Source organism: Mya arenaria, chromosome 14, assembly GCF_026914265.1.
Source record: "Mya arenaria isolate MELC-2E11 chromosome 14, ASM2691426v1".
NCBI lineage: Eukaryota > Metazoa > Mollusca > Bivalvia > Myida > Myidae > Mya > Mya arenaria.
The window spans coordinates 58,922,653-58,936,737 of NC_069135.1; the positions used below are offsets into that span (position 1 = coordinate 58,922,653).

A 14,085-nucleotide genomic window follows, 5' to 3' on the forward strand; every position below is an offset into this window, starting at 1 on the left:
TAAGATATTATATAGAGTATTATTTGTAAAATATGCCTATTACTCAGGCATAAAAACCGTAAATACGTCCATTATTAAGAGTTTCGTTTATAATTTAATACTTCCATTTGTTCACGTAGGTCTCGTTTTGAGATTAAATACAAATATTAATTAATGTAATGTATTGCATACTAAATTTATAACTATCTAAATTATCTAAATTAAAATTGACGATACGGAAATGCCTTTGAGAAAAAACCTCGAGGCCGCTGGTGCTTCAAGAGCACACCAGCTACGATGACGTTAAAAAGACAAACATACCTGTGCTAAATTAACCTTTCTTAAAGTAAAAGTAGACATTTTTATTAAACGTTAAAGATGCACTCTTACCCCAAATAGGATTTACCACAATTAATAATATTGTTTAAATATTTCAAAAAGAATGAAAAAATGTTGAAAACAATGGTTCTTATGAAGGATACCGATATTAATTTTAAAGAAGTGAGCATAAAACTCGGTATTTCTACTTTATGAGACTGTAGTAGATCACAGTAAATCTTTTAGCATTCACCGGTCATTTAATATTTTAGCGCTTTCATCTATTTAATACACGGTTACAATCTTGTCATCAGTAATAGATATTTCCCATAAATGCATTATTTAGTAAAAAGATAAAGGTATATAAGTCAAATTCATGTTTGTTATTCATTTGATTGTATTGATTTCGAATAAAAGTGTCACTTTAATATTTTTAAAGATAGGAACTTTTCAACTAAACAAAAGTGATAAGATCTTAAACGACGTGTTACGTTCGAACTCCAAAACCCGCATTCAAAAAAGGATTTTCATTTCTTTTTTTTATAAAATTATCAACAATAAAGCCATGTTCAAAAATCTAAACCCCTTCTACCTAGTTTCTTGCCTCGTTTTAACAAAATCATTGAAGAGTGTCTGGATTTGATGCAAAACTCTATTCTCTATGCATAACAGTGTTGCAAAACAGGAACAGGAAGATGGCATAATTTTGCCTCAACAATATTTATTTCGATGCTTTAAAACAAATGTAGAGAACCTTATACCTCTGTTCTAGGGTCGTCTATACGTTGAAACATTTTAAAGCCTGGTGAAATGAGAATGACTGTTGAGTTTGTGTGTGGGGGGAGAGGGGGGTTAAATGTTAAAATTCAGAAATTATTAGAAGTCAACATTGCCCGGGTAGTCCATTCACATGGTTACCAAATACAGAAAATGCGAAAGGCACCAATTTGGAACACATTATCTTGAGGACTAATGCAATTCCATTCAATCACTAGACCCAAAATAAAAAATCCAAGATGGCCGTGACAAATCCAAAAAGGCCGCCATGCAATTTGTACAATAATAATTTGATAAATCAAATCATTATTTTATACTTAAGTTAACTAAGACCTGATGTAGACGCACCGTTCGATAAGAAGACAGCGATTTGATAAGTCAATTGCCAGCGATTCGATAAGTAAACTGTCAGGAATTATGTTCAGTAAAATGAAAGCGATTCCACAAGTAAACTGTCAGGGGTTTGTTCAGTAAAATGACAACGATTGGATCAGTAAACTGTCAGCGATTCGTTCAGTAAAATGACAGCGATTCGAGCAGCATAACAGCACTTCTATTTTAGAATTCAACCTCTATCACTTAAGCATAACAGCACTTCTATATTTAGAATTCAACCTCTATCACTTAAGTAAGCATAACAGCACTTCTATATTTAGATCAACCTCTATCATAAGCATAACAACACTCTATTTTAGAATCAACCTCTATCACTTAAGCATAACAGCACTTCTATATTTAGAATCAACCTCTATCACTTAAGCATAACAACACTCTATTTTGATCAACATCTATCTTAAGCATAACACACTCCTATATTTAGAATCAACATCTATCATAAGCATAACAACACTCCTATATTTAGAGGTCAACCTCTATCATAATATAATAACACTCCTATATTTAGAGGTCAACCTCTATCATATAAGCATAACAACACTCCTATATTTAGAGGTCAACCTCTATCATATAAGCATAACAACACTCCTATAGAGGTCAACCTCTATCATATAAGCATAACAACACTCCTATATTTAGAGGTCAACCTCTATCATATAAGCATAACAACACTCCTATATTTAGAGGTCAACCTCTATCATATAAGCATAACAACACTCCTATATTTAGAGGTCAACCTCTATCATATAAGCATAACAACACTCCTATATTTAGAGGTCAACCTCTATATATAAGCATAACAACACTCCTATATTTAGAGGTCAACCTCTATATATATAAGCATAACAACACTCCTATATTTAGAGGTCAACCTCTATATATAAGCATAACAACACTCCTATATTTAGAGGTCAACCTCTATCATATAAGCATAACAACACTCCTATATTTAGAGGTCAACCTCTATCATATAAGCATAACAACACTCCTATATTTAGAGGTCAACCTCTATCATATAAGCATAACAACACTCCTATATTTAGAGGTCAACCTCTATCATATAAGCATAACAACACTCCTATATTTAGAGGTCAACCTCTATCATATAAGCATAACAACACTCCTATATTTAGAGGTCAACCTCTATCATATAAGCATAACAACACTCCTATATTTAGAGGTCAACCTCTATCATATAAGCATAACAACACTCCTATATTTAGAGGTCAACCTCTATCATATAAGCATAACAACACTCCTATATTTAGAGGTCAACCTCTATCATATAAGCATAACAACACTCCTATATTTAGAGGTCAACCTCTATCATATAAGCATAACAACACTCCTATATTTAGAGGTCAACCTCTATAATATAAGCATAACAACACTCCTATATTTAGAGGTCAACCTCTATAATATAAGCATAACACACTCCTATATTTAGAGGTCAACCTCTATAATATAAGCATAACAACACTCCTATATTTAGAGGTCAACCTCTATAATATAAGCATAACAACACTCCTATATTTAGAGGTCAACCTCTATAATATAAGCATAACAACACTCCTATATTTAGAGGTCAACCTCTATAATATAAGCATAACAACACTCCTATATTTAGAGGTCAACCTCTATAATATAAGCATAACAACACTCCTATATTTAGAGGTCAACCTCTATCATATAAGCATAACAACACTCCTATATTTAGAGGTTGACCTCTAAATATAGGCATAACAACACTCCTATATTTAGAGGTCAACCTCTATATATAAGCATAACAACACTCCTATATTTAGAGGTCAACCTCTATCATATAAGCATAACAACACTCCTATATTTAGAGGTCAACCTCTATCATATAAGCATAACACACTCCTATATTTAGAGGTCAACCTCTATCATATAAGCATAACACACTCCTATATTTAGAGGTCAACCTCTATCATATAAGCATAACAACACTCCTATATTTAGAGGTCAACCTCTCATATAAGCATAACAACACTCCTATATTTAGAGGTCAACCTCTATCATATAAGCATAACAACACTCCTATATTTAGAGGTCAACCTCTATCATATAAGCATAACAACACTCCTATATTTAGAGGTCAACCTCTATCATATAAGCATAACAACACTCCTATATTTAGAGGTCAACCTCTATATATAAGCATAACAACACTCCTATATTTAGAGGTCAACCTCTATCATATAAGCATAACAACACTCCTATATTTAGAGGTCAACCTCTATCATATAAGCATAACAACACTCCTATATTTAGAGGTCAACCTCTATCATATAAGCATAACAACACTCCTATATTTAGAGGTCAACCTCTATCATATAAGCATAACAACACTCCTATATTTAGAGGTCAACCTCTATCATATAAGCATAACAACACTCCTATATTTAGAGGTCAACCTCTATCATAAGCATAACAACACTCCTATATTTAGAGGTCAACCTCTATAATATAAGCATAACAACACTCCTATATTTAGAGGTCAACCTCTATAATATAAGCATAACAACACTCCTATATTTAGAGGTCAACCTCTATAATATAAGCATAACAACACTCCTATATTTAGAGGTCAACCTCTATAATATAAGCATAACAACACTCCTATATTTAGAGGTCAACCTCTATAATATAAGCATAACAACACTCCTATATTTAGAGGTCAACCTCTATAATATAAGCATAACAACACTCCTATATTTAGAGGTCAACCTCTATAATATAAGCATAACAACACTCCTATATTTAGAGGTTGACCTCTAAATATAGGCATAACAACACTCCTATATTTAGAGGTCAACCTCTATAATATAAGCATAACAACACTCCTATATTTAGAGGTCAACCTCTATAATATAAGCATAACAACACTCCTATATTTAGAGGTCAACCTCTATAATATAAGCATAACAACACTCCTATATTTAGAGGTCAACCTCTATAATATAAGCATAACAACACTCCTATATTTAGAGGTCAACCTCTATAATATAAGCATAACAACACTCCTATATTTAGAGGTCAACCTCTATCATATAAGCATAACAACACTCCTATATTTAGAGGTCAACCTCTATAATATAAGCATAACAACACTCCTATATTTAGAGGTCAACCTCTATAATATAAGCATAACAACACTTCTATATTTAGAATTCAACTCTATCACTTAAGCATAACAACACTTCTATATTTAGAATTCAAACTCTATCATTTAAGCATAACAGACAGTACTTCTATATTTAAAGATCAACCCCTATCACATAAGCATAATAACACGTCTATACTTAAAGGTCAACCTCTATCACTTAAGCATAACAGCACTTCTTTTTTTAAAGGTCAACCTCTATCACATAAGCATAACAACACTTCTAAGGTCAACCTCTATCATATTTACATAACAACACTTCTATATTTAGAGGTCAACCTCTATAATATAAGCATAACAACACTCCTATATTTAGAGGTCAACCTCTATAATATAAGCATAGCAACACTTCTATATTTAGAGGTCAACCTCTATAATATAAGCATAACAACACTCCTATATTTAGAGGTCAACCTCTATCATATAAGCATAACAACACTCCTATATTTAGAGGTCAACCTCTATAATATAAGCATAACAACACTCCTATATTTAGAGGTCAACCTCTAAAATACAAACATAACAACACTTCTATATTTAGAATTCAACCTCTATCACTTAAGCATAACAACACTTCTATATTTAGAATTCAAACTCTATCATTTAAGCATAACAGACAGTACTTCTATATTTAAAGATCAACCCCTACCACATAAGCATAATAACACGTCTATACTTAAAGGTCAACCTCTATGACTTAAGCATAACAGCACTTCTTTTTTAAAGGTCAACATCTATCACATAAACATAAAAACACTTTTATATTTAAAGGTCAACCTCTATCACATAAGCATAACAACACTTCTAAGGTCAACCTCTATCATATTTACATAACAACACTCCTATATTAAGAGGTCAACCTCTATCATATAAGCATAACAACACTCCTATATTAAGAGGTCAACCTCTATCATATAAGCATAACAATACTTCTATATTTAGAGGTCAACCTCTATCACATAAACATAACAGCACTTCGTTATTTATAATGGTGTTGGTAGTTGTGGTGTTGGTGGTGATGGTGGTGGTGATGATGATATGATGGTGATGATGATGATGATGATGATGATGATGATGATGATGATGATGATGATGATGATGATGATAACGACCATAATAAGACGAATAATACAAATAAATCAGCCTGTTATTTGTCAGTTTACTTCTTCGACTTTACATATCATTCGGCATGCCGGCACTTTCCTGCTGCATACAGTTCGCGTGATCGCCGCATATAGGTCGCCACGAATAATATGCGTAACAATGCCGCACATTAAGTTCGTCAACCTCCTTCTGGATGTGGTGACAATCTGTATTCGGCACTGCATTGCCTACCGACCTTGGGGACGTAAGTGAAATCGGTTAATCATTTAATATTCTTCGCGTTAACGTTATATATGCAAATAACAAAACATGCGAAAATAAATGCACCGTCGTAAGAATTGATCACCATAAACCACGTACTCTATCAACGTTTCAACGTCTTCACGTAATGAACGGTGCAAGATTTGAATTACTATATAAGTAACTGCAGCCATTAAGTAAACGCATTACTTATAATTAAGTTGCTTCAAATTGTTATCTATTTTGTACATTGTGTTTTTATTCATTTGATATTATACAAAAACTCACCACAATGAACGCCGAACTTTCGATTGCCTTCGCAGTTCTGTGCTTCGTTACGTACGGTAAGTCTTAAACCATTTGTTTCCAAAAATGTAATTTAATTTAGGGTTTACAGATATACTGTAAAAAAATGGGCGTTGCTGTATAAGGGAGGTTGTGAATTTTGGACAAATCAAATGTTGTTAGTTAAAGGCGGTATTTAAATACACGGAATATGAAACCCTTGAATGGCTAAAACTTCAAAGAAGGAGGCACGTAAAATAATGGGTATGTCTTGAATATATAAAATGAAGATTTTACAAAGTCTCGACAACTGATATGCCAATTACTGACTAGGTATGTTGTTTGTTAATTTGTGGACTAAAAAATGAAAAAGTTTTTGTATTAAGACATTTCCGGGAAAACGTTAATGCTTTTTGATTGGAAATCTGATCAAATTAGTTCGTAAAACTGCTCAACCCTTATTTACAGTTTTTTATGTTGCTCCTGATATATGGGTCATGCTTCTTAAATATTGAACTCCAAATCTAAATAGAAGTTGATTTTTTTTTTAAATTTAAACAAAGTTGTTGTGCCTCAATCGACTTTTGCATCGCTGCCGACCCTTAACCTTAAACCATTCTGTTTAAGCTAGAGTAACCATTGATTACGATCGAAATCGACTTGCTTGTTGTTGTTTTTAAATGTATTTAGATCTCATCAATTATCTGATTCATGGAATAGAAACACATACCAAGGAAACTCATGTTCATATCACTTCATTTATGCAATAGTACGATGACACGAATTAAATTCTTTATGATTAAGAATGGGCTGAGTGAGAGTAGCGAACGAGCCCTTCTTACTCATTTAGATTCTAATTCAGGCCATCTAACTGGCTAAGAATTGTGTATCGGATGAGTGGCAGTGGGCGGACCTTTAAACACCCGCGAAAGTCGAAATTCTTAATGATTATGTTTAATGATTAATAATTGCCTATCTGCAATTTATTTGGCTGTCAATGTAGGTTGTATTCTAACAAACACTAGAATACCACCTCACTACGCTCACTCCGCCCATTCTTAGTCATTAAGAATGTACTTCATGTCATCACCATTACTTATTTCTTTTCCAGCAAGATCCGCGCACCCTATCATCACTGGGGGTACTACAATCGGCAGCAGCAACACCCACGACTCTCTCGTCCGCTTCAACGACTCGGCTGCCTGGAACCACACAGGAATCACCGCCATACGAATGCTGTGTGGCCAATACCTGCTTGCCCTGGCGATTCAGTATAACGGGCAGTGGGCACCTCAGCACGGATTCTGGAACCCAGAGTGTGCGACAAACCAAACGTGGACGCCTGTATACAGTTTCGGACCAGACGAATGGATTGAGAGAGCGAAGTTGACGGGCGACGTTTACGTATCTAGTGTCACCTTCACCACAAACAATCAGCAATCGCTTGGAACATGTGGGATCCCCACGACGTCCATTTCTGTTCTGGAGGGTGGTAAACTGGAGTATGTCACCGGGATATCCGGCTGTTTCTTCAACCGACTCCAGCTTCACTGGTCCGATTTTGGAAACTTTATTGGATAATATGTTATAATGTTATAAAGAGAAAGTCTTTGTGAACAATACTCCAACACTCGGAGTATAAAAACTGTTAATACTTACATAGTCATTAATTACATAGTAATGATTTATGTTTATAATTGCATTTCTTACCTTTTTTAAACTTCTTCACGTACGACTCATTTATGCAATTTAAATCAACCTAAATGTAACAAGCTGCATATTACAATTATTACTGTCTTTATCAAACTCACTCCGTAAAACCGCTTAATTTGAACTGGAATCTGGAAAACTGAATAAAACGTCCCAATATTACTAGATGTTCGTATGTTTTATTGATATAATATATGGTAATTTCTTATAATAATCAGTAACGACAGATGCGTAGCGAGAAATACAGCAAAACTGCGATCGCTCAAGACATCAACGCCTGAACTAAAACCTCGAGTGATCCGATGTTTCGAACGAAAAAAACAACAATATACATGTACAGCGAATTAATAGAAAAGTTTGTTTGGTTTTAAAAAATAGATATATATCACCTGGCAATTGTTCGTTTATATTGGAACACGCTTATCGGCGTGTAATTATGACCTCGAGGTAATCATAAGGTTTTGCGCATGATTTGTGTATTATGGACCGGCAATGGTGCTTGACTCCTCGACTTATTTCGGTTTGATCCATCGTCAGTATATTATATATGAAAATAGAAGGAATAATGGTCGGGACTAAGTCTCGAATATAAATGTGTAGGGCCGTTATGGTAAGTCTCGAATATAAATGTGTAGGGCCGTTATGGTAGGCCTCGAATATAAATGTGTAGGGCCGTTATGGTAGGTCTCGAATATAACTGTGTAGGGCCAACATGGTAGGTCTCGAATATAAATGTGTAGGGCCGTTATGGTAAGTCTCGAATATAAATGTGTAGGGTCGTTATGGTAAGGGTCTATTTCAACTTAATGACGAGCAAAAATGTTAATATGAATTATCATCGTCGGCAACCACGGTACTTTCTTCCGTTACACTTCATACATAACGTGGGATTGGCAAAATCTCGTCACAAGTTTAATGAATATGCATGAGGCAGGAGAGACAACTCTTCTTCCAATGAATTCGCATGTTACTCTCAAATATTGTTCCATAACCTTCTACCTCTATGATAGCTGTGGTTCCTTTTAACACTCTTTGAAAGTATTGCGTATATTTTAAATAAAACATGGCGTGTTGGAATAAGAACTTACAGATGAATAGGCAATGTTAAATCATTAAAAGTTAAATACAAATTATTGCGCCGAAAGTACACAATGTGCAGGTGAAATTTTGTAAGTAAGATCAGACCCAACAGCAGGTCTTTTCTCTTCACATTATTTTTTTGTCAATCTCAGTGGAGTGTATCAATAAATGGTTACGTTTGTTATCATAGGGTTAAGGGTTGATCAGAACTTTGTTAAATTTAACATCGTTCTAAACGCCATCGTTTTTTATTATTCAGCTCTGGAATAATAATGTCATATAAACTTGTCATTTGGAGGGATTGTTCTAACACGATTGGATATCAGTGTTTGATCTGTACGTGTTTCATTTAAATACAGTATAACCCCGTTAGCTCGAACTCGCATGGCTCGATTTCTCTGTTGGCTCGAACTGGGTATAAAGGACCGATATCTTTACACTGAATGCAAACATACCCGATTGGCTAGAATTTCCCGAGGCTCGAGGTATTTACCCGTTCCCTGGGAGTATGAGCCAATGGAGTTCGACTGTATATGAGTACACCTCAATAAGCTCACCCTTCAAAATTTAACAACGTTGATAACTTTAACAAAATTCCGAACAATCGACCCATTTTGCATTTTGCCTGTATAATTGCCCATGTAATAAAATTACCATTCGGCTTTTTTACATTTTTAAATTTATTGTGAATATCTAGTTTTGTTGAGAACTGTTCAGTATAATTTAAACTTGATTCTGGGGAATTTCATATTTTTTTACCACAAAACATGATAATAAAATAAGACAAAACTTTAATAGTGAAGTCATATACACTTGTGATATGGCCATGCGCCACCCATTGGCAACTCCATATATTTCATATGGCGTCCAATATGGCCACTAATAGGGTCATATTTAATATACGCTTACGCCGCCCGACTTACAACGTCATTCACCCGGACGCCGGAGTTACAATCCGCCCGGCTTATATCGTAATACACCAAGCCGCCAGTTTTTAAGAAAATAATAGCCAAGACTTACAGCGTCAAATACTCCGGCCACCAAACTTACTACGTTCTATACATCCGGCCGCCAGACTTACTATGTTCTATTCATCCGGCCGCCGGACTTACAACGTCATACACTTACACCGTCATACACGCGGCCGCCGAACTTACTACGTTCTATACATCCGGCCGCCAGACTTACTATGGTTTATACATCCGGCCGCCGGACTTACAACGTCATACACTTACACCGTCATACACGCGGCCGCCGAACTTACTACGTTCTATACATCCGGCCGCCAGACTTACTATGTTCTATACATCCGGCCGCCGGACTTACAACGTCATACACTTACACCGTCATACACGCGGCCGCCGAACTTACTATGTTCTATACATCCAGTCGTCGGACTTGCAACGGCATATATCAACGACGTCAAACACGCGACCGCCTAACATCTTTAATCGGCCCCAAGATGTACAGTGTCCATTTGGAACCTTATTAATGAAACTGCAATCGAAAGACAGAAATCATTAACGGCCACAAACTCACATTCTTCTATGAAATGTTTATTCTTTGACGGTATGCATAAACTTTAATTTAATTCATTATGATTGATGACGGAGAGCTGATATCAGACTCGATCACATCCCCCTGTTAGTCTAAAATAATAGACGTGTTATACGGGATTCTTCCAATCCCTAACGTCTAAACGGGAATGTGCAAAAAACGGGGGTGTTTTAAAAATATTGAAATTGTTTTAAGTGAAGTATTTTATGGTTGAAAATGATCATAAAGAGTTAAATTCATATTTTGCCATGTAAGTGAAATGCTATTTTGCACTAAACAAGCATTTAATGCATTAAAACAAGTTGTTTACCTTTCCAGTAAAACGAAAGTTGACTGACACAGAAAACAATTATGCGAAGGGGAACAACTCGTTACAATCGTAATAACTCGGCCTCCTCCGACAAAGCTTCGAGATAGACCTTGTTATACAATCGTAACAACTCGGCCATGGCCGAAATGTTCCGAGCGATTTAAAACTGTGCCCTGAAGCCTTGCAGGTGCCCTTCATGTATATATCGTTATGTTTTGACAGAATGAAATGAAGAAAAGCCGTCAAACTCATAATTATAAGTTGGATATTTATTTTCTTGTGTACGGAACTAATATAAAATAACATTATCTGGTAGTATTTCTTGTTTTTATGATATTTTATAGACGCTATATGCTTTAACCCGGAATCCTGATCGGAACAACTACCCACTTTTGATACTAAACAATTTGTACGTGAAGGATTTGCCATATCAAAAATCTAAAAAAAATCCGTCAGCGTACAATTATTTGGACTAATCCCCATGTTACTGTTTAATTAGTTTAGATTTTGTCATTGTTTGCGTTTTGATACAATGACAAACCAGATTTCTCGTAACGGATTATAAAATTCCTTAACGGGCATTGTCGCCAATTATAAATATTCCAGAGTACAAACGATACATGTTAATTAGCAACCGGTAATAATGTCATAACTTTATAATATATGTATTCGTTTAAATGATTCGAAATAATTCTTTGCCATTTTCGTAATAACTTTGAAACTAAAACTTATTATTGAGATTGATTGTTATTCTTGATAAATTAAATCAATTAACCAAAATGTGAAGTCTATATACTGCTTGTTACCGTGGTAAGTATTTGATATTTTGAAAAACAACTTATCCCGACTATAAGCATGTCGAATTTTTCTAGCTATGTGAGGTGAACTTTATAAATGCACACATTAAACGGAACAGAACAGAACAGAACAGCTCATCATCTAAATACGAATATGTATAAATATATTCTTGTCACGTGCCTTAACATATAATTTAAAGCTGCACTCTCACAGAATGAACGTTTTGACAACTTGTTTAATTTTTGTCTTGGATCGAGCCAATTTACGAAAATACATGGAAACCAGTTATCTTAAACTGCTGACAAAAATTAGATCGCAGATTTGTGTATTTAAGTTCAAAAATTGAAGTATTATACCTTTTTCTTAAACCGTTAGTAACGGTTTAAGCCATAAAACATTTTCGAACGGAAATATGAAAATCTACGATTTGGGTTTTTTTTGTCAGCAATCTTATATCATTGTCTTGTGTTGTGGGGGAAACCGGAGTACCTGGAGTAAACAGACTTGGTGGCCACAAACTAGCCTCATTTGCGACCAGGCCGGTCATCGAACCGGGCCGTCTAGTTGAGGAGCGAGTGCTCTAACCACTGCGCTTACCGGACAACCTGGGGGGGGGGTGTAAAATTTCGAATTGTTTTTAAGAAATACCGTAAGAAGAAGACTATTATAGGATAACGTTTGTTGTTTATATTGTTATTTTTGTTGTTGTGTTTTTTCATATACAAACAAACACATGCAATTAAGGGAAACTTGTAATACGAGTAAAAATAATAGACCTATATTTTTTTTAATGTTGTTTTTATAAATCGGTGTTTTTTATATGATGGTCGTTATGTTCGCCTAAAGTAAAGCTACCATATTAGGCACAATTAAGAACACATTTCTTTATGGCCGTCTGTTGCCAAAGAGTGATCATATCCCCGTAACGTTATAATGTCCCAAGTACGTGATACTATCCAATATTCGTGACAATATCCTCGGTACGTCATATTATCCCTAGTACGTGATAACATCCCCAGTACGTGACAATATCCCCAGTATGTGAATATATCTCCAATACGTGACATTATCCCAAGTATGTGAATATATCTCCAATACGTGACATTATCCCCAGTATGTGATAGCATCCCCAGTATGTGAATATATCTCCAATATGTGACAATATCCCCAGTATGTGATAACATCCCCAGTATGTGAATATATCTCCAATATGTGACAATATCCCCAGTATGTGATAACATCCCCAGTATGTGAATATATCTCCAATACGTGACAATATCCCCAGTATGTGATAACATCCCCAGTATGTGAATATATCTCCATACGTGACAATATCCCCAGTATGTGATAACATCCCCAGTATGTGAATATATCTCCAATACGTGACATTATCCCAAGTATGTGAATATCTCTCCAATACGTGACATTATCCCCAGTATGTGATAACATCCCCAGTATGTGAATATATCTCCAATATGTGACAATATCCCCAGTATGTGATAACATCCCCAGTATGTGAATATATCTCCAATATGTGACAATATCCCCAGTATGTGATAACATCCCCAGTATGTGAATCTATATCTCCAATACGTGATAATATCCCCAGTGCGTGAATATATATCCAATACGTGATAATATCCCCAGTACATGAATATTTCTCCAATACGTGACAATATCCCCAGTACGTGAATATATCTCCAATATGTGCAATATCCCCAGTATGTGATAACATCCCCAGTATGTGAATATATCTCCAATACGTGACATTATCCCCAGTATGTGAATATATCTCCAATACGTGACAATATCCACAGTATGTGATAATATCCCGATACGTGATACTATCCCCAGTGCGTGATAAGATCCCCTGTACGTGATAATATGCACACGTGATAATACCCCGATACGTGATAATATTTCCGGTACGTGATTACATCCACTGTTTGTGATAATATCCCTGGTACGTGATAATATCCCCTATACGCGATAATTTCCTTTTTGGTCCAAAAAATGTTATTTTTTTCTCGGGGGAACTACCCCCCCCCCCCCCCCTGACAACACATAAGTCCAAATAAATGTTCGGTTGAGAGGGAGAGGCGCAAGTCGTGCCCCAAAGTTAAGCCCACTCTAATGTCAAAACCGCCCCTGCTACTCCACCATTGGATAATAACATTGTAGAAAAGTGAATGCTAAAATTTTAGTTTTACATTTATATATATTTGTAGTCAGAAAATATGTAGCTAATAATTCTTGTTATTTATTCCCGATAAAGAGTTGATTACTTGTAGGAATCAAGACTTAAAGACGAAACAAACTGATTATACGAAACATCAGTTAGCAG

The 14,085-nt window shown here is 35.2% G+C and overlaps 1 protein-coding gene across 1 annotated transcript; it reads left to right on the forward strand.

Annotated features, from left to right (window-relative positions):
* Positions 1-6,195: 6,195 nt before the first annotated feature.
* LOC128215812 (uncharacterized) lies at positions 6,196-8,158 on the forward strand. Its single transcript, XM_052922419.1, has 2 exons — positions 6,196-6,345; positions 7,398-8,158. The coding sequence occupies exons 1-2, from the start codon at positions 6,294-6,296 to the stop codon at positions 7,865-7,867; spliced, it is 522 nt and encodes a 173-aa protein (XP_052778379.1). The 5' UTR covers positions 6,196-6,293; the 3' UTR covers positions 7,868-8,158.
* Positions 8,159-14,085: the final 5,927 nt, after the last annotated feature.